The 27,975-nt window shown below is 39.9% G+C and overlaps 2 protein-coding genes and 1 long non-coding RNA gene across 3 annotated transcripts in view; 2 read left to right on the forward strand and 1 right to left on the reverse strand.

The window, feature by feature from the left end:
* LOC146463371 (dnaJ homolog subfamily B member 12-like) lies at positions 1–27,887 on the reverse strand. Its single transcript, XM_085084460.1, has 10 exons — positions 27,725–27,887; positions 23,889–24,057; positions 21,610–21,755; positions 21,016–21,141; positions 14,229–14,297; positions 13,147–13,226; positions 11,488–11,597; positions 10,864–10,918; positions 9,693–9,801; positions 1–1,744 (listed from the first exon to the last, which is right to left on the reverse strand). The coding sequence occupies exons 1-10, from the start codon at positions 27,855–27,857 to the stop codon at positions 1,629–1,631; spliced, it is 1,113 nt and encodes a 370-aa protein (XP_084940586.1). The 5' UTR covers positions 27,858–27,887; the 3' UTR covers positions 1–1,628.
* LOC146463362 (uncharacterized) overlaps positions 1–27,975 on the forward strand; it is a 403,676-nt gene that overhangs the window by 214,432 nt on the left and 161,269 nt on the right. The gene's annotated exons all lie outside the window — the stretch shown is intronic.
* On the forward strand, positions 4,591–6,882 carry LOC146463372 (ras-related C3 botulinum toxin substrate 1-like). The gene has a single exon (XM_085084461.1). It carries the CDS (start codon positions 5,724–5,726, stop codon positions 6,354–6,356), a length of 633 nt encoding a protein of 210 aa, XP_084940587.1. The 5' UTR covers positions 4,591–5,723; the 3' UTR covers positions 6,357–6,882.

The following is a 27,975-nucleotide window of genomic DNA, read 5'->3' on the forward strand; positions in this document are numbered from 1 at the left end:
TCCACGGAAGTTTTTTTTTTTCTTTAATTTTGTCGATGTTCCTTAAATAAAGTGACTATTCAAATTTGATACAGATTAATACAATACAATGCAATAACGTGGACGCTTGGGAAAAGATAGTTTTCTGCCACAAAAGAGACAAGGAAAGTTATTAAAACTCATTGTCAACCACTGAACGAAAACAACACCATAGCTGCAGTCTGTAGTTACAATTATCACGAATTAGGCATACAATCAAGGCAGAAGAGTAAGTGTACATTGTACTGACTCATTCGCCTCGTTTGTATTTTTGTTGTTGTTGTTGTTGTTGTTGTTTTAAAAATCTAACGTAGATTTAAATGCGCAGTCTCAAGTGCTATGACAACCCAATCGGGACTTGAGGTAAAAACACGCGCACAGTAGAAGTCAATCCACCGTTGTATTGTCTTATTGGTCCACAACAATCAACCTCGTTCCTAGGTTTCTTCCCTTGACGGACGCATGCCGGGAACGAGTATGCAGAACAACTAGCAAGTTTGTTCTCATTGGCTAGAGCGTGCAATCCTGACCACCAAGTGAAAAAATAAAATAAGAAGCAAACGTTTGTCTCCTGGAAATACTAAGACAGTGAAAAGTTGGAAGTGTGAAAAGTCACGAAGGAAGTGATCTGCGTGTTTATTTCACAGCTATTTCAATTAAAGTTGTGGGATATTAAGTCTCTCTAGCTTACGCAAGAAGACCGAAAGGAAGTATGAGTAGCAGTAAAAATTTTGTTATTTGGTTGCAATTACGTGGTCCTCAATGCCAAAGGATGCGTAAAATTACGATAAACATTTGCATTTGCGATTGACCGTATGCGGGGGTGAGTTATTCCTTAGTTTGGTAAATTTATTCATGGCTTCCCATATATGACCTGGTGATCTTCTGGCTTTCGGACAACGTCAATTGAAATAGCTGTAAACATATTATAAATGACAACGCAAAATCAATATTCTACAGACAGCTTTTCGTCCTCTTCGTAACTTTTGCATTGTTGAGATACATTCCGGGAAAAAAAGTAATAAATATTATGAAAACCCAACGTCTTTCGGCCATTGTCAAGAGCTTTTTGGACGCGGGAGGTGTATCCGGAATAGGATTCTTTTGTGCTACCTCAGATGCCACACAATTATTTACTCAGAATGGCTGTGTGGCAAACCAAATGATTAACCCGAACGGAAATATCTTTGCAATTACTCTGTACAATATTACAAAATCTATTAAGCGACCAACTGAATGTGTTGTCCCGCAACTTCCACCCCCCCCCCCCCTCCCAACCCCGGACAAACTTGGCTAAAAACCACCTAAAGCCCCCAAAATAAGAAATCATGCAGCAGTTATTTTAATTTTCTATTGTGTGTAATCAACCGAGAGGAAATCCGTTTTCTTGTTATAGTTTTTTTTTTTTGGTTGCTTTGCCAGTTGTATTTAGCAGTCACACGATACAAAGGCAAAAAATAAGAAAAAATCCATGTCCTTTCACTCTGTATTTTTATGCTACACGAAGGACGTTGACACGCTTGTCGTCTAATAGTTTGTCAGTATTGCCTCGCACTGGGCGCTGTTCTGTAGGTCAGATACTGTCATTTATGGTCTTCTGATGCTTTATATCACCCAGCTTCCGCGATTCTCTCAAGTGCATCACAGGATTTCAGCGGCATTCCATTCGCTCGGTCCAGTAAATTCTGATCTCGCCAAAACCGAGCTCGAGCACGAACTTCTTCCCCTAAAAAAAAAAAAATTTTTTTTTTTTTTTTTTTCAAGTAAAGCAGGTGGTACCGGCCCAGCAATTCCCATGCGCCCATACTAATGTTCTTGGTATACACTGTAAATTCAAAAGATATTTTAGTCCCAAAGCGCGAATTTCCGCCTAGTGACCTTGGGACTGATCAGGACTCTTCTAGGGCCATTTTGGTCATAATTTGGGCATAATCGCGCTATCAAAGATTACTTCATCTCACCGCGGTACTCATTTTAGCCTCTGGGTCCATTTCAGACATTAAAATGAGAACTGTTTGGGTCTTAGCAGAGAGAGGAAATTCAGCGCTCAAAAACCGTTTCATCCCATTGGACCTCATCACAGTTCCTAGGGAAGTGGTCAAAACGACCCTACTCCAACATTTAGAAGCGACAGCCGGAAATTATCTGCGTTCGCAGGCTACCCCAACATGACACACCCAACCACAAAATAGATGGTGGTCCCTGCCCGGAACCCGCTTCTTCAACCTTAGACTTTCTCAAAGTCGCTCGCTTGCTTCTCTTTGAATGGACCTGGCGCGAGCTCGCTCGCTCGAGCTCTGACGATCGCGCTTCGCGCTCTCTAAGCTCGACTTGTAAGCAAGTCTACTTCAACCTCAAAAGATGGTGTTTTTATTGCATAGCCACCCCTCTGTCCAGCAGTGAAAAAAATGACAGTGAGGTTCAAACCTCGCTTTTTTTGTTTATCTAGCAATGCTGACCCTTGCTAGCCGCACATTTCTGTGTCAACTCAAATTTTTACAGTCAATCCACGTCACGCGTGACCGGTATTTTTGAAATTTGAACGGGGTTTTGATTTACACGTCAGTTTTGAACATCGCCAACGATATTTCAGAGTTCCCGTAGAAATTGGCCTTAGTTTATTGACGGTATAAAGCTATGAATTTTTCTTTACATCACAGCATTAAGTATTTCAAGAGTAACAATTGTTTCCCAAGTATTTTGAATCTTTTTTTTTTTCAGTTAATGCGTTTTTTTCGGAAAGATTTCCAGAGAAATGTTCAACATTCCATTCACATGTTGAACATAACAAAGAGAAATTCAAATGTCAATTTCATTCACGGAAATACTGGTCACGCGTGACTTGGATAGACTGTAAAGCCAATAAGATTTTGTCCGTGATCTTCATCTGATAGGTGGTGTCTTCGATAACCCCGCAACCCCAGACAAGCTGGGTATTCTTGGAACAAACTTGTCATGACCAGCTCCCTTGTGTGTATTTCAGCCCTGGAGATTAGGCCATTTTGGACATGATTTATATTAAGCCAAATTAGCCTTCAAAATAGCACTGTATTTACTCAATATACTAATATACTAGTATCGGTTTGTACAAGTTTATGTTCATCATTGTAACTTTTCTGGGGGATAAAATTAAAATGGAACCGGTAGCTGATCTTCTGATTTCACGTAGATTTTCAGTAGGTTCACGAGTCATAGCCCTCCTGATTGATGGACCAGGCATCAAGCAGGGCAATTTGCTCACAAATCACAGTAAAGTTAGAGCTGCTTTCTAAGCGGCTGTTTACATGGAGAGAGGAAGATCAAGGAAGATCCTAAAAGGCAGATTATCCTAGCACCATATGTTTTATGTATTGTATTTCATGCAAAAAGTTGTGCTTGGCCCTAGGGACAGCATCTTCCAAGCTGAGAGATAGGAAGATCCTAGCTTCATGTAAACTAAACTACCTTCGTTGGAAGATCCTAGAGCTAGGGACAAAAAAAATATGGCGGAAGCCGAGCGTTCAGCTGCTAAGGGCCATGAAAGACCGACAATTTTTCTTCTTTTCCTTCTCCACTTGGTAACCACTTCGACCGAAACTTCTGCATCTAAACCAAACGAAAAGTTGTTCCGCCTTCTAGGATCTTTCTCCCTCCATGTAAACAGTCCCTAACATCGCGATCCTATTTTTTTCTCAAAGCACGCGTCACACACAAGCCCCTAACCAGACAGTACGAGAAGAGGTGTGGGGCGGCAGAGGGCTCTTAATCTTCCAAAAAGAACATCGAAAGGAACACTGCTCGTAGGGAACACAAAACAAAAACACGAAAAAAAAAAAAGATAGCTTTTGCCTGTCCAAGAAAAACGAAACCACAACGTTGAATGTACATGTCTACCCAAATCATAGACTTGATATAATTGATCAGTCACAGCTACCGTTCAAGCGTGAATAATGCATTTCAAAAGTTGATTATATGATTTTTTCCGGTTATATTGAATGCAATTTTAAAACATGTTCACTATACGAAATATCAAGCAAGGAAATCCTGCCAGCAAAACGTTTCGTAAGACTTAACAACAAATAAAAAGGGAGACAAATTCAGCATTTCAGAGCACCAGCTTATCTTAAATTTATAATAGTTTACACAAAGGGCGAGAAAATACACACACTAGGCAGACTTGTCAACAAGAGCAAAGTGCATATGCAAATTTTCACAAGTCTTTCTTAATGTCAAAATATTGCTCCCAAGTGACATGTTCTTGTGTGTGTTTTAAGCCGCTCATTTATAGATTAACCAAACTTGGAATTAACAGGACCTTGCTGACAATAACAAACCCAAGAAATATCGAAAGGAGATCGAGCGAATCCAAACAAAACACAGCATTCGACATTTTCGAAAAACCATCTTCTGGTGGAAGAATACCACATTCTTCGGTCCAAACACAACCGGGAAAAAAATTGTTGGGTTACTGTCAAGTGACACAAGCCGGTTTTGAAAAATCGGTGCTTTAAATCAAAATCGCAAAGGCTAATGAAAACTGGATGATATTCAGAAATTAACCCGTAAATATATCGTGTTACCTTGAATTCGCTGAATGGGAAAATAGGGAAATGAAAACAAACATATCCCGCCACGTTGTAGAGCAACATTGGGCAGACGGATCTATATTTTCAACAAAAACCTCTTCAAAAAAATAAAAATAATACATATAATATGCAAATGAAGCGTCCAGACTTTTATTCATATTTTTAAGCGCTAAAAATTGTTTTAAATTGCAGACACAATCCATTAATTAATAATTCAACACTCCAGGGTTTTAAATATATTTTTGTTTGAATTCGACCAAGGTACGTATCTCCAAAAAAAAGCGGGAATTGAAAGGCATGCTCCTTATTTAGAATCAAGGGAAAACAAACAGGGATGACGCAGGAAAGATATTTTTGAGCGAAAATTTCCATTTAGATGGCATTGTCAACTGGATGAACTAATGCTAATCTCCGCACAACGTCACAATATTTCAAACGATGTTTATAAATAATACTTCGACACGGCCACTGTGGTTATACCCAGACTATCGGCGCGGTTGCGTCTCGTCTCCTCGATTATGCACTGTCCAAAAACCAAGATTGCCTGCACAGAGAACCGGGACATCGACGTATAGGTCGAAGACCGCTTAGAGAGATTCTTGGCGTCAATATTCAGCGAGGAAAAAGGCGACACTTTGCGTGACAATCGGCGTTGAAAGGGAAATAAACCACCTAAGTGTACGGCTGATAACTGACCGACGAAATATATATCAGGTTTCGTCTACAGAGCTGTGATCTGCATCGTTTGTCAGCGAAGAAAAAATTATCTCCCTGTACATGTTAATAGAACTCAAAAGACTTCTTGGCGTTAACACTCGGCGAGAGAAACAGCTAGTTTCGAGTGCCAAGCAGCGACCGCAAAAATAAAGGCCAAAACCACGAGAATCGCTTGCGAAATATCCGGTCTTCGTCTCGCATTTCTGCGACTGATTCCGACTACAGACAAAGCGTCCTTGTACAACAAGAACATCGCGAAGACAGCTTCTCTAAACTTAAAATCGACGCGATCGACACGACTGATTGCGAGAAGAGCCGAACGTAGGAGCAGAAAGAAACCGCAAGAATTGCTGACGGAATATCCGAATTCCTTTCACAATCGAGGTTTTAATCTTCTTGTCTTCGACTAATTGGCACTGAAAAATGGCGGACGGAGTCGCAGTTGTTACTGACAAGGACACAGACATTGAGCGAAAGGTAAAATGCGTATTTCTTGGGGACAAAAGCATTGGGAAAACATGTCTGCTACTGCAGCTGTGTTATAGCTCCAACACACTCTCTCGCAAACAAGTGGAATCCTTCACGAGTGCATATATCGCTAACATCGATGTAAACGGAAAAATTTATCAACTTGAGTTATGGGACACTGAGTCTCAACAAGAGAAGGATGCAGAGACGCAGCGAAATCATCTCGAAACCGACGTATTTTGTTTGTGTTTTTCCATCGTCGATGTGGAATCGTTTCGAAACGTCGAACGCAAGTGGCACAGAGAGGTGAAGCAATTTGCACCTAAAGCTCCCATAGTGCTTATAGGCACGAAGTTGGATCTCCGCGATGAGTACAAAAAGCGCGGGAAAGGCGATGACGGCCAGCGCCCGGCGGGGATGGTTGCTCCAAAGGAAGCCAAGAAAATGGCTCGAAAAGTAGGCGCGCTAAAATACATCGAGTGCAGTGCGTTAAAACAGAGAGGCCATATTGAGGTGTTGAATGAAGCAGTGAGAGCCGTCACCGCCAAGTCGAGGGAAAAAGGAAAATCAAAATGCGTTGTTATGTGAAAAACGAGATAACAGAGAGTAAAATTGAAAATTGACACAGCACGGACTCTCGTCTTCAATTCAGGAAGTGTTCAAGTGAGTGATCTTGGTGTGCCGTGCTGTGAGCATAACATTTTAAAAACACGAGGAAATGGTGTTTTCGCCATGAAACAGTCGAGGTACATTTGTTTGATTGGTTTGTTTGTTTGGTGACTAATGCGAAAAGAGCGTCGGAGGAAAAAATGCAAGGAGAAAAAAACACGGCTTATGGAGTTTGCACTATTAAAAGATGTTTTTCCATTATGTTGGTGAGATAAATGGCGATTAAATTAATGAGTGCACGACGCTAAGAATTTAGTTTTTACCGATAATGAAAAGTCATATCAAAGGCAAATGCAATCTATGGCGTGGCTTAAAAAAAGAAAAAGAAAACTGTAACTTATTTGAAAACTGAAATAATAACATAGAACAATAAAATAAACTAATATAGATAGTAAATATGGTGAAAGAATAACAATAAAAAGGAAAGCAGCTCTTAGGAGAGGTAGCACCTGCCTGCAAATGATACATAATAGTGACATAAATATCCGAAAATTGAAATATTTTCTTGCGGACCACAGTATATTAAAACGAATGAAGTAAAAGCAGCCTTTCGTTATGAATGGGGCTTCAGTTGGCCCACGAACGCACTGGGCAGAGCATACTAGGGACCTTCAGATCTCACTACGACTTCGAGATTAAGAACGAGTACGTCTTTTCAAATCTAGTTTGCGTGGCTTAGATAATCGCTGGCCACACCAATCTTGTTTCTAGGGTGGGTCTCCTTATCTGCTTTTAATAACGGGAAGAAGCGAGAGTTCCGCGGATGCGACTGATTTGAAATTTGAAAGCTCACACTAGTACTCTGATGTGAATGTTCCTATTTATTTATATGTACGAAGATTTGTACGTACAAAGATTCATTTGACAAATGTCTGTCAAACTGGAACAAGACGCGACGACGCCTCTTAAGTTGAAAACGGTTTCCCAAGAGTTCGTGAGAAATAGAAAAGGCATTAACCGACCTAGGAAGCGGAGCAGATGAGATATATTTTTTCTGAATGAACACGGCTGAAATATATTATAACTGGCTGAAATGTATTGTAAATCGCTAAGCTACGACTGCTGATCCCCGGTACCTCTGGAAGCAGCGATCACAGATCAACTTGCCGCTTTGAGAATGAGCCTCTTCGGGATGTTTCCAATCAAATCGAAGTGGACGCAATGGTCGCCATTGACAAAACGACAATCTAGCTCAAGAGTGAGGTGACGATTTACAGAACATCGTAGTCTTATGGAAAGTATGTTAAATATTAAATGCATAACAACTCAAGATTTGACAGGACAACCGTCAGCCGAGCCTCATGGTCTTCAGTGTTATCTACAGATTTTTAATTTATACTATTTTTTTTTCTCAATCTCCATGAAGACCGCCAAAGAAGACAACGAAGGGCAGAATCACCTCAGGAGAAATCTGACACGGAACTGTTATTGTATAAGCTCTTGTTTTAGCAACTGTTATTGCTTTTCAGCAATTTGTGTGGTTAATTGAGTGTTTAGAAATATTTCCTTGCTTAATTTAAGTTAGAAATATATTCAGTCAGCAATGGAAAATAATTATAAAAACCAAGATTTTTTTCCAACGACTTGCAAAACCAATGCGACAAAATGTACGACTGGAGATAGCCGTAGAGAGACTCCTAATTCAATGGCAAAGGAAAATAAACCGAAACGTTTGGCGACGATATGCCTTGCGAGTATGTAAATTTTTGCAAGGTATACATGTAAACAACAAATTCGCCTAATGAGAGCGATAAGCACAGACAAATTGCTTACAGTTCACAAAACAGCAGGAGTGACCTTAAACGCGTTTGAGATCAGATAGAGAGCATAGTTCAGTCAATGGACTCCTGCTTCTGCTTTTAGCCCTGTCAAAAGATGGTTGTGACATCTGCGTGTAACTAAGTCCTTCATTGAAGCCCAAGTATCACCACGGATATTCTCTCCACTGATACTCACAACTTCATATGGCAATAGTTAGGAGAATTTGTGTGAACATCAAACATTTTCGATGATTTGATGATCATTTCTCTATTCTAACGACCTATCTGTTTGGTCAAGTGAGGATGTTGTAAGGAGAATATAAATGTTCACCACCATCGAGCTTAAAAGGGTCATTGTACATTAACCAGTAATGTGTCAGTCAGTTTGTGGGGAAAAAATTTGCAGTGCAACTTCTTAAATGCAAGCACTTAAACAGAACTTTCACAGGGAACTCGTGTGTTTTGTCTATTGGTTGTTCAACGAGAAAGTGGTTGTAATTGTTGACAACTATTATTTCTAAAAACGAAAACTGTCAGAATTGCGAATTCTACAGTTTAATGGGAGTAATCAGTAACATGCTGTGCAAAAGACGAAAGTTGCTTTTGAAATTATTACATTGCACGAATTGTTTATCAATGGTTGAGATAACTATCTATTAAATGAATTTTGAATAATGTCAATTCCCATTAGTCTTGTATGCAAGAGAATGCCTGCGGCTGGGAAATGGAAAGAAATTAACTTCCTTATATTGTAGAATATTTTAAGGAGTTCTGAAAAACAAGAATAGTTAGCAGACCCAAATGATGACTTAAATTTGTAAAAGTGTAGTCGACAACTGAACTATCTCAATATGACGCCGTGTTCAGTCTTTTCAATCTGCGGATGAAATACTAAATTGTGACTATTCACGCGAAAGCTACTAAGCAGTACTTCTCTGTGGTGATGTTTATGTTGCTGTACAACGCGATTCTACCTTTTGAGTTTTCCTTCCTTTCTGTTTAATAAGCTGTGGGACGTGGTTGTACCTTTCGAGTCTGTGGATAAAATCCCAGAGTGTGACAATTCAATGCGGTGCTGTTTATTGTGCTGTACGAGACGGTTCTACCTTTTGAGTCTGTGGTAGACTGCAAGCAGTCCCTCTCTGGTCAGTCGAGATGGTGTGCTCATAGCGCAGCGAGACTGGAGCGAGAGGAAATAAACGAGAAGAGACTGGGGGAGAGAAGGAAAAGAAAGGGACCCTTTCTTTTCCTTTCCCCTTTTTTCCGCCTCTCCCCAAGCCCCCTTCCGCTCGTTCGCTCTAGTTTTTTTTCGGGCTCGGCTATTTCGCGCGACCTCTCGACTATCCAGAAAGGGACTGCTTGCAGTCTAAGTCTGTGGGTGAAATCACTGTACTTTCCTTTGGTACTCTGCTTTTATCTTGGGAAAACTTGCTCATTACCAAAAGACAAAGTTTTAATGGTAACTAGAGCATCTAATAATGAAACAGGTACTTACTATATTGTCTTTCTCTAAAACATTGTGTTTGAAGTCTAGTGATGTAATCTTGTTCAACCTTTCTCTCGATGCTTCTTATTTGATCGCTATATTTTTCTTCAAAATCTTCCTGCAGTAACAAGAAAATTGAAATGAACAATAAACCTCATGAACCATAGAATTGTATGCTCTACCTCTTACCCAAGCAAATTATCGACTGACGCGAGGCCGAAGTGTGTCCGCTTTCATTTGATGCATGTTTCGTAAAAGTTCACATCAAGGGCGGTACCTACAGTACTAAACAGTTACTATGTTACTATTACTGAAGTATTTTTGCGCAAGTTATGACTATGCGGGAAAAGTAGATCGTACTTTAGTAGAAAGGACTACAAAATTTAAAAAAAGAAGAAGAAAATTAGGGGTAACGGTACATTTTTAGATATGATAAAGCAACAATAGCTCTAAAACGCCGTAAACTACAAAGCAATGTACGGCGTTTTTTAAATTGCTTCTATTTTATTTTTATATATCTATACATTTTTTTTTTTTCGCAAATTGAGCCTTAAAGTCTCTGAAAAATGCGTGGTTCCTACAATTTTCTTTCTAGATACCAAGGATTCTGGGTAGATTTTGGTCTGGACCCTTAAGTCCAAGTGCTGCATCAAACATATTGTATTGGTTTGGTCATAGTGGTGGATTCAGCCATGTTGGATTTATGGACGGTGCTTACTAATAAAGAAGTATTTTTGCGCGGTTTATGACTATGCGGGAAAAACAGATCTCAGCAAGGGCTATTGAAAGCCAAAAGAAATTGTTTTAGAGATAATATTTAATAACGCAACAATTATTATTATGATTTTTTCTCTTGATTTTTATAAAAAGTCGTAAAATACAAAGCAACGTATGCCGTTTTTTCCAAATTGAAGCTTTATTATCTCTGAAAAATGCGTGGTTACCACCAATTTTCATTTTGAATACCAAGAGCACTTGCTGATTTCTGCTATCTTGGCACAGTTTTAAACCGCGCAAAAATATTCCTGTATTAGTAGGCACCACCTATAGGAAACCAGAGTATCTTGAGATGCGCAGAGCGTATGCGCAGTTACAAAAGTAGGAACTGCCCTTAAGAGAGCAACTTAATCTTGAGTGAATAACACCATGTCCTTTCTGTGGAAAAGGGCTTTACACGTACCTGTACGTAGTAGCTAATTCTTCGTTCTGATGTTTCTCTTTGAATATAATAGGAGCTGCAAAATAGAATTACCCGTAATGTTTAATCAAATACGCTGATTAAAATAAGACATATTAGCCTGGTGGTAATTTGTCTACTACGCGTCAAGATTATTGTTGTTCTCTGTATAACGAGAAAAACAAGGTAAAACTAAAATAGTGTATCATTAACAATTATTCCACGAGCCCGCATTGGATATAAGATGATGGCCACATCCAAAACGGGTGTGTGGAATAATTGTTTTATTAAAAACAATATAAAGAAATGTTGCTTGATCCAAGTCTCATTGTCATATCTTTCCAAATATAAAGTTGTCGAGGGTGGGAGGGTAGGCAGGGGGAGGACACGGGATCCACCCACCCCAGTCTAGATAGGGTTAAAAAATATGTTTTGCATGTGAAAAAATTCCCCCCTCCCCTTAAGCCTCGTATGCAAGCTAGTCCCAGTTCACTACCGAGCATACGAAAATGGACTCTTACAAAATTCGTACAGACGCTTTATCTGCCTTGCTTGTTACACGAGGACAATTTGGTTGCTACTTTAACTAGAAGTTAGTTAATCAAAATATATACTACATGTACTTACCCTGCCCTAGATAAAGAATACGGCGGATCTTGTAACAGAAAGCTACTCATCAATGATAACACTACTAACAGCAGGATTGGAAGGAACTGTATCAGCGTATGAACAAACGGCTGAAAACAAAACAACATAACGACTTGCATTTACTGAAAATAAAAACTAATAATAATAAATAAACGAGATACAGTTTATTGCCGAAACGAAAAGCTGGAGATGGTGTTATTTTATTTGTTACATTCTTCTCTCCGACGCACGAAATAAAGTATAATAATTTATTATTGCAGAATACAGTACCGGTTTAAAAAGTAAGTTGGCATTCTCTTTGTAGCCTCGCCAGAATCGAGTATCGAGGATCGAGACCCAATCACCGAGTATCGAGGATCAAGATTCAATAATCGAGAATTGAGTATTGAGGATCAAAACTCATTGAGAATCGAGTATCAACGAACAAGACTCAATCATTGAGAATGGAGTATCGAGGATCAAGAATCAATCATCGAGAAATGAGTATTGAGGATCAAGACCCAATCATTCAGAATCGAGTATCGAGAATCAAGACTCAACCATCCAGAATGGAGTATCGAGGATTGAGACTCAATCATCGAGTATCGAGGATCAAGACTCAATAATCGAGAATTGAGTATCGAGGATCAAGACTCAATCACCGAGTATCGAGGATCAAGACTCAATAATCGAGAATTGAGTATTGAGGATCAAGACTCAATCATCCAGAATCGACTATCGAGGTTCAAGACTCAACCATCCAGAATGGAGTATCGAGGATTGAGACTCAATCATCGAGTATCGAGGATCAAGACTCAATAATCAAGAATTGAGTATCGACGATCAAGACTCAATCACCGAGTATCGAGGATCAAGACTCAATAATCGAGAATTGAGTATTGAGCATCCAGACTCAATCATCCAGAATCGACTATCGAGGATCAAGACTCAACCATCCAGAATGGAGTATCAAGGATTGAGACTCAATCATCGAGTATCGGGGATCAAGATTCAATAATCGAGAATTGAGTATCAAGGATCAAGACTCAATCACCGAGTAAAGAGGATCAAGACTCAATAATCGAGAATTGAGTATTGAGCATCCAGACTCAATCATCCAGAATCGACTATCGAGGATCAAGACTCAACCATCCAGAATGGAGTATCGAGGATTGAGACTCAATCATCGAGTATCGAGGATCAAGACTCAATAATCGAGAATTGAGTCGAGTATTGAGTCTGACGAGTTCGAGAAAATAATGAGCTTGTGAATGTCGCTTGACTGGTTCCTCGATAAACTTATGAGCAAAACAAAAACTTCACCCTCACTATTCCTTCCCGACACGAGACAATTCAAAGATACAAGTGTACGTTCTTTTGACGATTTTCTTTTTCAAGCGGATGATAGAATTCAAACTTTTTAAAACAATACACCAATCGACAAAACACTGTGAGTCCAAGAGATCATTGCCAGGTTTTTTCGAAGGGTTGTATGGAGAAGACGAATAAAATGTATTGTATACTGTATGCATGTGGCGGTAGACCCTCTATTCTACATTTAGTGCTACTCTGTGCAGTATAAGCCTTTTTATTGAGAAAGCAATGAATAAAACAGTTCTACAGCTGTAATTATTTTCAAGCAATGCAATGTTTACTCACCGGCTCATTATCCTCCTCTTCTCGGAACTGTTGATGTCTTTGCCGCCTTCCACGATATCTTCTGTCCACATAAACTCGACCTACAAGACAAGTACAGTACAGACTTGAATACACCACAGCCATGCACACGATTGCGACCATTAACAAAAGTATTCACGGGACAAGAAAGGTCTTTATTGCAGAAGTCTTAAATGTATAGTATGTAATCTGCTTGGGTGATAACAAAAACAAATAATGATGCAGTAAGTACTGTTAAGAAATATTTCTCTAGCTTGATTGTGTGAGTTAACTGTATGTAAACAAAGAGGTAAAAAGGACTTGGAAAGACGAGTTGAAGGGACACATGGTAAAAAGCCTGGGATCACTTTTGAAAAGAAAAAAACCTTTCCCACTAAGATGATGCATTTAAAACTAATATTATTAAGAACTAGTAATAATCAAAGATTAAGGAGTGTATTTGATGATCTCGATCTCGATCTCGATGTCATCCGCCCCTGCAAAAACTGCAGGGGATGCCAGATATGCCTCCCAAGATCCAGTCATTCATTGCCCCAATTTACATCTCGACTGGGTGCGTTCTTTCTACACCGAATGCAAAATTATCTTTGGGAACACAATGAGCAGTTCCAGAAAATATCCATACTCCCCCCACAAAAGGTTTCTTTGTTTTGCACCCCCTCCCTGGGCCCTCCCCCAAGGAATTCCAGTTTAGCTACATACTTTGCCTTAAAAATTTGACTTTTAAGACCTTCCTCTCTCTAGGAATTTCTGGTGGCCTTCCATGGGGTGGGTATGCATTTTTTCTGGAACTGCACAATACAAAAATCTAGTTCAAAATCTCAATCAGGAAACTAAACAATGTACCCCTTCAATAATTGAAGTGGTGCCCACTATCCAAGAAAACAATAATGAGATTTGAGGCAAATCTCTTTGAACAAAGTCTTGCAAGTCTTTGAACAAAGTCGCGGCCATGCACAAGGAGCATCCACAGTACATGCATGCAATGCAACAAACATGCAATGTAAATGACAAAATAATAATGTACACTTCCATTATTATTAATATTGCTCAAAGCATCTCACCTCCGGACATTGTTGCTCCACCAAATCCCCCAAAGAACATGTTAAATAGCTCCTCTGGTGTAATGTCAGCTGTGATATGACACAGAAAACAATCAATTATTTTGAGTATTATTTAGCAGTACAGTTGTTATTTGATACAATCATGTGCATGTTGCATTGTAGCAAATGCTAATAGTCTACAGTCGCACATAAGAACTGGAGCATCTACATGTAGCAGGAGTGGTCACAATTCAGTGTGCTGCACTGTAATAAAGCTTGTAGGCATCGATCCTAAAACAGCAAGCCTTTTGAAGAAAACCTCCATTCTTCAAATAAATAATATCGGTGCCACATGTAAATGGTTCAGAAAACTGTGTACACTGTACATGTAGTTTCCACCGATACTGCATATAGGAAAACGTGGTTCAAAACATACATGTACCTCAGTGAACAGCAAAACAGCATCTGAAAATGAACGATTTATTCACTAAAACGCAACGAAAACTTAGGCAACACATTTCATGATTCTCGACCAGAACGTCGAGCAACGTTTTCATAACATAAACTCGGACCCAGTGTCCACTCATTGGAACTTAGTCTCCACTCATACACACGCAATGCGCCTTACACAAAATGAAACGCGGAATATAAATTTTCAGTTCGGAACATCCTCCCGCCCGATGCAGGGAGTGCATCACATGTAACTTGTCAACAAAGTTCAATAAAGTTCAACTAAAATGTTCAACAATGTCTCATCAAGTTCAATTAAGTTCAGCAGCTATATCAGCATCACAGGCTTCAAACAGGTGTAGCCGCTGCACTGGACGGCGAGTAACACTTCCGGATGAGGTCCGCAGGGTGACGGACCGGACAAGTCCATCGCGGCCTGTGTGGGTGTCTTCCACTCGTGCACGTGACCATTGACCCCGAGCTACACGATCCTCACTCACAAGGACCAAGTCACCTTTACGGATTTCACGACCAATCTTATACCATTTCTTGAGGGGTGTCAGGGATTTCAGATACTCTGCATGCCAACGCTTCCAAAATCCATTTACGAGCCTCTGGTGATACTGAAATCGTTTGGTGAGGGCTCTTGATGTCTGTTCTGAAACATGAGTGTCTTTAGTCGGACACACTTGAAGGTTTCTGCCAATCAGAATCTGTGCAGGGGTAATCACACTGTAGTCATCAGGGTCTGCACCCAGGTAAGTAAGAGGACGACTGTTCAGTTGTGCTTCAATTTCAGCCAAAATAGTAGTTAACTGCTCGGCATCTAACATTGCTTTGGCAAATAGTTTCTTCAATGGCGTCTTAACACTCTTTACAAGTCGCTCATAAAACCCACCCCACCATGGGGCCTTCTCCGCTATGAACTTCCACTGAATCTTCTTTTCGGACAAAGCACTCTGGGTTTGGTCTGATTCCAATACTCTCCAACATTGCTGTAGCTCCTTGTTAGCAGCCTTGAAAGTTTTTGCATTATCTGACCAAATAATGCTGCACATTCCTCTTCTTGCAATCATGCGTCTCAAAGCAAGGAGAAATCGCTCAGTCGTCATATTACACACCAACTCTAAGTGTACCGCACGGGTAACTGCACATGTAAATAAACAGATATAGACTTTATCACCACTGTCTTTCAAATACAAAGGACCAGCAAAGTCTAGTCCCACATTAGTGAACGGGGGGGCAGGCTTAATTCTGTCTTCAGGAAGTGGTGCCATCCGCTGACCAAAGGGCTTTGTTAGGTAATGGCGACATATTAGACAGTTCCTCAGTGTCTGACGGACAGTCGATCGTCCTTTGATCAACCAAAATTTCTGTCGCAAAACTGACAAAGTGTGTTCAACTCCAGCATGAAGCTCACGGCGGTGAACATCATCAATCAACAACTTAACAACAGGATTGTTGGAAGGCAAGATAATAGGATGCTTCTCCTCTTCTGGTAACAGTGACTTGTGAATTCTTCCTCCAACACGAAGAAAACCACTAGTAGGACACATAAACGGGTTCAAATTGGCCAGGTTGCTGTCCTTCACTGTACCATGCCGTTTACTTGACGTAATTTCTTCAGCAAAACTTGCTTCTTGTACATGAAAAATCAACCATTTTTCTGCATTTTGCATCTCTAAACCAGTTAAAGGGCTGTCAATCCTTTCCTCCTCTTTCACCCTTGAGTTTCTAACGAATCTTCTGATCCAAGCAACAGTTCTTAGCAAGCGACCGTACTTACTGAATCTTGTGAAGTCAATGAATGGCTCTTTGGGTTGCACAACACAACTGACACTAGCTTTACTCTTCCTCTCTGGGTCAACATTTTCCCTGGAAGGCTTTGACCTCAAATCCTCGGGCCAATCTTTTTCGGACTCTTGCAACCAAGAGGGTCCTTTCCACCACAAATGACTCTCTCTTAACTGACTTGCAGACAAACCTCGGGTAGGTAGATCCGCTGGATTCTGCGGTCCTGGACAGTACCTCCAAACACTGGGATCTAACAATGACTGAATTTCAATAACACGATTGGCAACAAATGGTTTCCACTGTGAGGCGGCTCCTCTGATCCAGTGTAAAGTTGAAGAATTGTCTGTCCAACAAACAATGCGGTTTATGGGACAATCGATTGCACCTTTGACATAGGTACAAAGTCTAGCAGTAATGACAGCAGCCATCAACTCTAAGCGCGGAAGTGTAATCTTCCTTACAGGAGCCACTCGGGTCTTGGACATTACAAGACTGGTAGATGCCTTTCCATCTTCACTAACAACTCTCAGATAAACTGCAGAGGCATAAGCAACTTCCGACGCATCACCAAATGCGTGTAACTCAACTTTAGGATTCTGACTTAATGACAAATCAGTGTAACATCTTGGAATGTGAACGTGTTCAAGTTCTGAAAGTTCTTGAACCCACTGATTCCATTTCAATGAGACTTCCATGGGAATTTCCTCATCCCATCCAACACCTTGGGTCCACAAACTTTGAAGAATCAATTTTGACCTCACTGAAAACGGTGCGATTAGACCAATCGGATCAAAAATCTTTGCTGCTAAAGACGCCACTTTTCTTTTTGTGTACACTGTCTCTGATCTGGACTTAACAATGTCCGCATCAATTGCAAAGACAAGGCTGTCAGTTATCGTATTCCACTTTAAACCTAATGCTTTTGTCATTGGATGTGCTTCTGCTAAATCACTCTCCAGGTTGACGAGACTAACTGCTGCTCTGTCCCTCTCAGGTAAAGAATCCATAAGCTCAGACGAATTGCTTGACCATTTTGTCAAATTAAAGGCAGCTTTCTGCATAAGCTCAGTTGCACTTTGCTGCAATTTCAGTGTTTCCTGCACATTGTCTCTCCCTGAAGCAAAGTCATCAACATAAGTGTTCCTTAAAATTTCACTTGATGCAACAGGGAATGTTCCTTTACACCTTTTCACATGCTCTTGAATAGTACCAATGGCAAGAAAAGGACTGGAAACAACTCCAAATGTGACCCTTGTCATTCTGTAAATCTTAGGCGTGGCCTTAGGGTCCAAATCTCTCCATAGATACCGGTGTGAATCCATGTCTTCCTCTTTTAACCGGATCTGTAAGAACATCTTCTCTATGTCACCCATGATAGCTACATGATTCTTTCGAAAACGCAGAATAATTCCAACTAAATCTGGCTGCAATGCTGGGCCTGGCTCTAAGCAGCTGTTCAGAGAGACACCATTGCTATCTTTAGCTGATGCATCAAACACCACTCTTGTCTTGGTTGTCTGCTTGTCTTCTCTAATGACCGCATGATGGGGGAGATAAAACACAGGACGCCCATCTGTCGGTGTAACTTCATCACAAGGTACTTCTTCAGCAACACCATTCTCAACATACTTGTTAATCGCTTCTCGGTATGACGTAGCTTTCATTGGCTCTTGGAGCAGCTTCTTTTCTAGATTGTACAACCTACTTTCCGCTTGCCGGTAATTATCTTTCAATGCAACACGATCTTTCTTCCACGGTAAGGATACTTCATAGCGACCATCATTGTACGTTAGAGTCTCTTTAAACTTCTTCAAGACCATATCTTCAACATGAGTAGTAGAAACTGAACTTTCAGCAGGTCTAACACCAATGGACTCCAAATCCCAGAACTTTTGAAGTGTTTCATTCAATTGTTCCTCAACACCAATTTGAACATTCATAGACACAGTGCATTCTCGGTCATGACCACCTGTTGGTCCACAGAAGACCCAACCCAAAGTTGTGCGAACTGCAACTGGTTCACTGGAACGTCCTCTTACAATGTCTCTTGTCACGAAGGAATAATAGAAATCCAAACCAATAAGCACATCAATCTCCTGTTCATCTCTAGGGAACTCTTCAGGAAATACTATGTTCCGAAGATGAGACCATCTTGCTGGATGAATATCCACAGCTTCAGCTGGCCGGCATATTACTGGTGTAGTAAGCGCTTCAATACACTGAGGCTGTCCAGATTTATCAACAGGTGCCACAGTAAATGTAATTCTCTTCCGCAAAGTGTTCTTGGTAGCCTCTCCTCCAAATCCAGAGACAACAATTTTGACACTCTTCCCGTTAAGACCAAGCTCATCAATTACACTCTGCCGAACAAACGATGTTTGAGAACCAGGATCAAAGAAACATCTCACAACTTTTGAACACCCATTCACTCCACACAAAATAGCTGGTACAGTCTGCAGAATCACCTTTCCACCCGAGCCCACTGCAACAGAATTTGCCACAACTGAAGATGACACAGGAGGACCTGATGAAGGGGATGGTAATTCAGGGACCGATTCCACCTTAACTTCTTCCAAGTGAGGTCGAGCTGAATCTTGATGCAGGAGACTGTGATGTCTACCTTGGCAGTGCTTGCATGGAGGCTTCTGGCACACTTCAGCTCTATGACCAGATTCAAGGCATCGGAAACACAGACCCTTAGACGTTGCCTTTCTGAACCTTTCTTTTACAGGCAATGACAGAAAACTGACACATGACTTCAAACCATGGTTTTTGGAGCAAATGACACACTTGCCCTCTTGCGTTGTCGCACATAATGCAGAGGTGGATGACCTTTGCGAGCGGTTAAACTTGAAACGATTTTCACGATTTCCAGGATTTTCCTTTGCTGGAGCTTTCGAATCAAGAGAAGGAGGTTGGGAAGACTCTTTAGCTCTAATCAGTTGTTCCAAGAAAGTGAACAGTGTTTTCACTTCTACACAGTCCTGCTTAGCTATTTCCTCACTGAGCTCCAGTTCCCATTTTTCCACAACTTCTTTAGGTAGCTTGTCCACGATAAGGGGCACCAGAACAGGAGCCAAAGTTTCAGATTTAAACTTTTCACCCATGGACTCGACAGAACGAACGTGACCTATCACTTCATCGTAAAATTTACGCATGGAGGCTGCATCATCACAGCTCAAACGTGGCAAATGGATCAAGGATCTTACATGTGCATCGAGGATTAACCTTGTATGCCCAAATCTTTCCTTCAGGATTTCCAAAACTGGCTGGTAATTCGCTTGTACCACTGCAAAACCTTTCACCGCTTCAGCAGCCGAACCCTTTAGCGATCTCATCAAATACTCTAATTTTTGGACATCTGCCAACGACGCATTGTCGACTACCGAAACTTTTATCGACTGATAATAGGGTTGCCAACTCAAAACATTGCCATCAAAGGTTGGTAGATTGATCTTGGGTAGCTTAACTTGTACTTGAGAAGACGACTGAGATACATGTGGGTTGCTTCCCGCCAATTTCACTTCTGGCAAATGTTTACTTGAAAGATAACTCGTCATTTTCGCCATGCTTTCAATCACACGCCCTTCATACTCATTGTGACTCTCACACTCGGCATCAATGTCAGCATCTTCCAACATCGTGCACATTGTGCCTTGCACTTCTTGCAAATCGCTCCATTTGCTTGCGATGTTATCTTTCAACACTTGAATTCGTGCATGATTATCTTGTTGTGACAGGGCTTCGTCGACTGACTTCACCGTGTCTGTTAAAGATTTTCTCAGAAACCTTCTCTTTTTCTTGACAGCTTCTAAATCTTTCGACATTTTCAAACACCGTTTAAAATTCCACTGCAAATCCACTGAAGTTCCACTCGATCAAGGTGCTGCAACACACGTGTTTTGGCGCCAATCGCCCACTTTTTCGCGGCAAGAAACAGAAGTCCAACACTCCTTTTCGCTTGACCGATCGTCGATACTGTTCATCCGACTCAAAGGACCATGAAAATGAACGATTTATTCACTAAAACGCAACGAAAACTTAGGCAATACATTTCATGATTCTCGACCAGAACGTCGAGCAACGTTTTCATAACATAAACTCGGACCCAGTGTCCACTCATTGGAACTTAGTCTCCACTCATACACACGCAATGCGCCTTACACAAAATGAAACGCGGAATATAAATTTTCAGTTCGGAACAGCATCTTATCAATGCCTTAAGTAAATGTACAGGTACAAGTCTGAGAGGTAGCCTATGTATTTCCAGAGCCACCATTTCCGATTTCATGATGACACATGCTGTAATTAAGTGCAAAATGGTGGCGCACGTGAAATTTAAAAGCAACAACAGATGTACACTTAAAATGTTCTTTCCATGCGTTCAAACATTCAAAAGAAAATTTCAGAATTTAGACATAACATGGACACTGCATTTCCAACAATTTAATGTCAATTAATTTTATTTACATGTAAGAGTGGAGAATCTCTTTAAGAACTACACGTATGTGTATATTACATGTAAACTTGTGTCCTCTGTCAATACACTGTACATGTAACTCACCTTCAAATCCCCTGCCATAATCATAATGATCTCTGTATATCTGTGGTTGTGGGTTCTCATCACCAAACTGGTCATATCTTCTTCTTTTCTCGGGATCAGAAAGAACTGCAAATGCATTGCCTATGGCTGTGTACAGGAAAAAAAGTAATGCTGTATTATTAATAAATTAATCAAGAAGTTACTAATTAATCAACACAAGGGAAGCCCAGAGGAGACATAATAGATACATGGAGAAAATTGGGAGGAGTCCGGGGCAGCATATTCCTTAGAAATTTTGGTCACGGTGTTCTCCAAAGACTCCAAACCCTCACTCTACTTAGGATGAACAGTACATGCATGTAATTTTCTCACATGCATTTTTACATACAACCTCTAAAATCAATATTCGTTTTCAGACTGTAGACCAAAGATCATTAAAATCTTTACCCTTTTTCGAAGCAGAAGAGCTTAAAAACCATACCCTTTGGGGAAGCACATACCTACATTATATACATGTACAGCCATACATGTACCTGTAGCTTATAAAAACATCACGTCCAGCACTATTGGGACAGCAACAAAGGCTCACTGACTACGTACACTGTATGAACAAACCTTTAAAAGCTTCTGATGCTCCTGGTGCCCTGTTTTTGTCTGGGTGAAACTGCAGCGCAAGTTTCTTGTACTGCTTCTTTAAATCAGCCTCTGTGGCATCTTTGTTCACTCCCAGGATTTCATAATAATCCTTACATTTCTTGACACTGAGAAATTAATTTGAAATGACAGCCACATCAAAATACATTGTAATGTTTACAAATAATAAATATTTAAATGCTCAGAAAAAGACAACAACAATAACAATAACAATACTGTACCTGTATGTACATGTAACTAACCAAATATAAATTAAAAAATTACACAAACTTTAGTGTACATTATATTTTTGTTCAATTTAACTTTATCGAGATGTGCTACATGTAACATTTTGAAAAGATAATATATTTTCGAATTAACAAGGTGTATGATTGGTGTGTGATTGAATGGAATCCCTCTGGACCCTGTGATTTGCAAGACGTTTGAGAGTGCAAATGTTGTAATGAACTTGTAAATGAGTGTGAAATGTGACCAATTTGAATCCTTTTAAGAAGCAAATAAGACAGATGGATCTTTCAACTTTAGAGAGTAATGATTGTGGATCTGACTGTTTACTCTGAAGTTCACAGATATAATATTAAAATTCTAATAGAAATGTTATTGGTAATTTCTTACAGTATTATACATGCATATTCTTAACATTTGATCCTGCACACATGCTTATTATATATTAAGTATTTTTGACACTTAAACAAAGTTGATTATTATTATTATTAATGTTAGAGCTGTATGTATCTCGTGTAATAATAATAATAATAATAATAATAATAATAATAATAATAATAATAATAATAGTAATGATAAAGCCTGGAGCCCTCCATTTTGTTCAGCAAAATTTAACATGTTGAATGAATTACAGTTGACTCCCGATAACTCGAACCCTCGCTAACTCGAACCTCGCGCTAACTCGAACCAATTTTCCTTTCCTTTCAGGTCATTTTCTATATAATTTTACCCTCGATAACTCGAACTCCCGATAACTCGAACCTTTATCAATTTCCTTTGAAGGTTCGAGTTATCGGGAGTCGACTGTATTTCATATTTGCCTGTTTAACATGGCATGCCAGTAGACCTGTACCTTTCAAAAGCTCTACAGTATTTTCACTGGACCCTGATAACCTGCAGCTGCATTTCTGTTTGTTCTTTTGTCCTCTTGACCAGCCACGTATTTAAGATGTTGCAAACAGTACAGGTTACCCCAAGTACGGCACATCATTTCACAAAATAATAGCAGTTGTGATAATTTACAATGTACAAGAAAGAATCGTGATGTTATGTTTAAAGGACGGTGCCTCCTTTTTTCACTGTGCATATGATCTGTGCATCTCAACATGGTCCGAGAAAGTCGGATTTCTCAATGGCGGTGCCATGTACATGTAATCTCTAAAAAATGCATGGTTACCCCCAATTTTCTATTTGGATTCCACTAAACCTTGCTTCATGTACAGTAAGATCTGATTTCCCGTATAGACATACACTGCACACAAAATACTACCTGATTTAGTAGGCACCATCCTTAAGTTACATGATAGATATTAATATTTTTTCAGTCAGCACACAGGCATACTCAGAAAAATTTAATCCAAGTTCTCCCAAAAGGAGTCTAACCTACATGTATACATGTACATGTATGTACAACCTTCCGATTACCAGTTCCGGATGCTCTACCGCTGAGCTACAGGAGACTCGTTGTAGCTACATGTACATGTACATGTAGGCAATTAAACTAAGTTCACGCGATTTGACATCCTGCACACTGCTAGGATTTGAATGTTGAACTTGATGAGTGGTACACTGTACAGTTATATGAAAAAAATGCAATGATATGTTAAATCCGCTGTTACCAATGAAACTTTTCACTGAAACTTGTGTGCAACAGTGCTACCAAACAAGTTTAAGCATGCAGGCATTGCACCGTGTAACACGGTCGGTTTCGTGAAACCTTTTCAAACTTTCATTGCAAGACAAGTTTCAAGAAAAGAAGAAGCGCTTTCTACTTCTGCAACGGTTCGCAACGGCCGCAACGGTGAAAAAACAAGCGTTTCACCATGTAACACCACTTAGTGAAACTGGTGTTGCTCGCTGTTACACACAAGTTTCCGCTAAACCTTTTAACCTGTAATGGCGGCTTAAGACCTTGGATAATTTTGTATTCCGAGTATGTCTGTGTCACTGACAGAACAAACAATACATAAAGTTATCATAATTCACATGTACAAAAAATAAAATGCCGATCATACTTCTTGACCGCCTGAAGCTGTTCTGGTGTGTAATCCTTTTCCTCGTTGGTAGCTTCTCCATTTACCGATGCATGTGTGGACCGGTGCCGCAGATTCTCGCCATTCTCCTGCTTGTGTTTACGTCCATCCCCGCCTGACATGCCGTTCTTTGATAACGTGGAAATTAACTCTGAAACAAAAGGACACAGACAAAATAATTACATTTTCATAAATAACAACCACTGGCTGAGTACAGGTACACTGTACATGTACGTGGATACAGACGTGGAACTCACGACTAAAGGCTGCATTTTGATAAAAAAAAAAAAAAAAGATAAAACTAATAATTTTAATGAGTTCCTAAGAGAAGGTAAAGATCCATTTGCACCATACTAAACGTACACATGAATTCAACCATGAGGGCACTGGACACAACAATATATTTGGCTCTTGGTTTCAGGACCAAGAGATGAACTGAATGTACATGTACCGTTGTACATGAACTGTATGTGTACTCTGAAAAACAGCGAAACTGATGAAATACTATGTTAACTTCATTCATTCACTTTATCCTGTTTCACAATCATAAACAAGGGGCACGACCAACAAATGGACTGATAGCGGCAGCCATCTGCACCTAATTAGTTGACGCCCAGTTCTACTTCCCAGCAAAAATTATGTAAAAAGGAAACATCTCTTGCCCATTCATCCACACCATCATCATCAAATTTGAACATCTGAAAGCTTTCCCTGAAACACTTAATGACCAGCTGTAATTCAATGATTCTATTTGTTATAATTATTATAACAAATACTTCTTCAAATTAGGATATTCAAGTACACCTGCACATGTACATATAACTGTGATGGACATGTGTGCGTGGAATAAAAATGGCAGTCACCTAAACAAGTGTGTACTAGATTAGGTGAAGACTAATGTAATAGCTTAAAAAGTGTTTACACTGTAGCATTAAAACACATACTGTATATATACAGCTGTAGCCATATTCTATATCTGCACACACTGGTGAATACCAATGATGCCAGACATTTACAACTGTATGTGTATTCCAGCTGAAGATGTAGCATGCAATTCAAGGCCTTTTGAAATTTTTCCCACATGAACACTCCAGCCCAGATACTGGGACTGTCCGTGATGAAACATTTCCAACTGCGCATGGCTTGTATAGGTTGCGGACAAGTCAGAACACAGTTCAACGGGTATTTGGGGGGCCTTTTGGAGATTTTTTAATAGGGTTAAATGTAATTTAACTTAGTTAACGACTTGGAGCAAGTTTGCTCCGTGGTGGCGTGGCGTAGCAAGGCGTTAGCGTTTATTGGCGTATAGTTTGAGCACGGGTAGCACATTAGCGTTTGGGCATTTGTTGTTACACTATTGTTTGGGGCCTGGTTCAGGTCTGCAGGCAGTTGCGTGGCCAGCGGTATTCTCTTGCAGTTTAGGCGTGCTCCTTTGCACGTGCTCGGAAATTTACTCTACTCAGCGTTTTTCGTGGCGTGGCTAGTTTCTCGCGTTTTGTTGGGCTTTTCTTTCCCTCCCTTCCCTCCCAGTAGTGTTACCTTGTTATTGTTGGGGATTGGTGTTGGGGGTTGGTTAGGGTTAGGGTTAGTTCGTTGTCTTGTGTACTTATTATTTTTCCACTGAGCTTTTTGTCTCAGTGTGACGGGTGCTAGGGTTGGGGCTGGGTTGCGGGCGGGGCTCGTGGCTGGGTTGTGGGTAGGGCAGGCTTATGGGGTGTTCTACCTACCTGGGTTTGGGTTGGCGGTACCAGCCCCTGGCTCCTGGGCACCCAACCTCCATTTGCGACATAGGCGTTAATCTCAGTAACCAGGATTAAATTTACCCATATGAACAAAAGACAAAATTCGTCCTGCCTACACGGCCAACCCAGTTAACAGGCTCACATGAAGAGGCCCTCAATGGAACCAGAGAAAAACTGTGTACATACCATAATAATAAAAAAGAAAAAAACAAATAAAAAAAACCAAGTTTGATTATCCTCTCCCCCTGAGGGGCTATGCAGGGATAATGGAATAAACCAGACAGAAACATATATTTGAAATATTACATAACATGGTTAAGAATCCCACATACAGTACAGCTGTAGACAATACACAGGCAAACTCAGAAAAAGAAATTCCGAGTGCTCCTATCAGGAGTCAAACCTAAGACCTTTCAATTACTAGATGCTCTACCACTAAGCTACAGGAGACTCAAGGGAGCTACATGTACACATAAGGCCATTAAACTAGGTTCATGGGACAAACATCCTGCATACTGCTAGGATTGGAATGTCAATGAGTGGCAATTTATGTGCAATGAAAAGAAATGTGATGTAATATTTTAAGCCTGGTGAACAAATGAGAATGATACTTATTAGTTACACAAATTGCCTTTATAAAGGAGGCTTATAAGGGTTTTCCATTGTTGTAATATTTGTTAAATGATGAAAGATTATACCAGATCATACATGTAGTGGACAACATGGTTAGCACCACAAAGAGGGACTCTACTGTACATTTATGTTTTACAAATTATCTCAAAAACCAAATTGGTGACCTATCGTTTTTAATTCCTTTGTTGGAAAGCCCTTTTCAGTATAATTATTTTTAATAAATTTGGCAATGTAACAAAAAGTTATTCCATAGATGTAGATCTTGTGCTAGATGTAAGGCATTTTTGTTTGTTTGTTTGTTTGTTTCACGTACAGAAAAAATTCTACTGGATAACTTTCTTGCACATGGTTTTATTTGAAGTGGCAACTGCTGAATGCTGCATACATACAAAAAATGCAAGACAGTTTACTGTGCAAAATTTTGAGATAAAAATAATTATTTCTTGCAGGTTTTATTTCCAATCCTTGTAACTTTACGATGCATCTCCACTTCCAGAGTACCATACACGCAATTCAGCTGATGTGTGCACCTTACCTATGGCATGGTTGGGTTACATGCATGCGCAGTTAAAAAGCCTTTGAAGCCTCCTGAAGAAGGAGGGTATCAAGGAAAAATAATCGACTCTTGTTCCAAACATCAGGACCAACTGAGAGCAAGACTGACTGTACATACACCAAGCTGACATACAGTGCACAGTACATGTCTATTACAAAGATCCTTATACATTATAAGTCAAGTAAAGAAGTACAAACAAATAAATACATTGTATATTTTTATCAGCAAAGGGATGCTTCACTGATGTCATAGGAAACAAATGGTTATTGGTGAAGAGAGTTCATATTTTGATCTTGCAAAACTAAGAATGGGCAGTTGATAAATAAGTTGAAAGGTTGAAAAGAATCATGTTGATTTGAAGTTTCATTCAAGAGCCCCCTAAACTTTAATCAAATAACACAAGTTAGACAAGCTTACGTGTAAACTGGTAAGCTGATATTATGCTACATGTGCTAAGCTCACATGAGCAAAATGTAAAGTTTATAATCTGCTTACTGTCACGAAAGAGATGTGACGAATCTCTGTAAATTAACTTAAGATTCATGCTATAAATGCACGTAACAAGATCAGAAGAAAACACAAAAGCATAAAACAAGACAGATTTTTTGTTCAGCTGTCCACACATTTCGTGACTTTAAATAAACTCATGTATCTACAGCTTTAGCCCCTAGAAGCAAATATCTTAGCTCGGATAACGGTGTCTCAGAAAGGTATAATTATCTCACTTAGGTAGTCGTTAAAGTATACGGCAAATTTTAACACGAACGGACAGAACGTAACCTGTAATTATTAATTTTTGCGCGTTACGACATCCCCAACAGGAAGTTCATAAGGCACACTTCGTTGAGACGGTTTTCATTTAAAATCACCGTGATATTTTCACGTACCTTCGACTTCTTTCGACGGGAAAAGTTTGAGTGACTTCTCAAGAAATTTTAGAGCTTTCTCCTTGTTTCCTTCCTTGAGAAATTTATCTGCAAGTCGCCGGCATTTAACAGCTTCGTCTTTATTGCCGTCCATGTTGGCTACTCATGATTTCATACTGCGCATGCGTTAGTATCCAGTTTTTCTTACAAATTTTCCAGTGCTATAACTCGCGAAGATCCTGGGACGAGGTTGATCTTATTTTCACAAATAA

The sequence above is a fragment of the Pavona decussata genome, unplaced genomic scaffold, assembly GCF_977016875.1.
Source record: "Pavona decussata unplaced genomic scaffold, jaPavDecu1.1 SCAFFOLD_178, whole genome shotgun sequence".
Lineage (NCBI taxonomy): Eukaryota > Metazoa > Cnidaria > Anthozoa > Scleractinia > Agariciidae > Pavona > Pavona decussata.

What these genes read in the sequence shown, in the direction of transcription:
- LOC146463372 (XM_085084461.1), top strand. Translation starts at nt 5,724, where the DNA reads ATGGCGGACGGAGTCGCAGTTGTTACTGACAAGGACACAGACATTGAG.
- LOC146463371 (XM_085084460.1), bottom strand. Translation starts at nt 27,857, where the DNA reads ATGGACGGCAATAAAGACGAAGCTGTTAAATGCCGGCGACTTGCAGAT. An exon ending in CCCGTCGAAAGAAGTCGAAG is followed by an intron (nt 24,058 to 27,724) that starts GTACGTGAAAAT and finishes CTTTTGTTTCAG; the next exon opens with AGTTAATTTCCACGTTATCA. An exon ending in TTTTAGAGAAAGACAATATA is followed by an intron (nt 1,745 to 9,692) that starts GTAAGTACCTGT and finishes TTTTTTTTTTAG; the next exon opens with GGGAAGAAGTTCGTGCTCGA.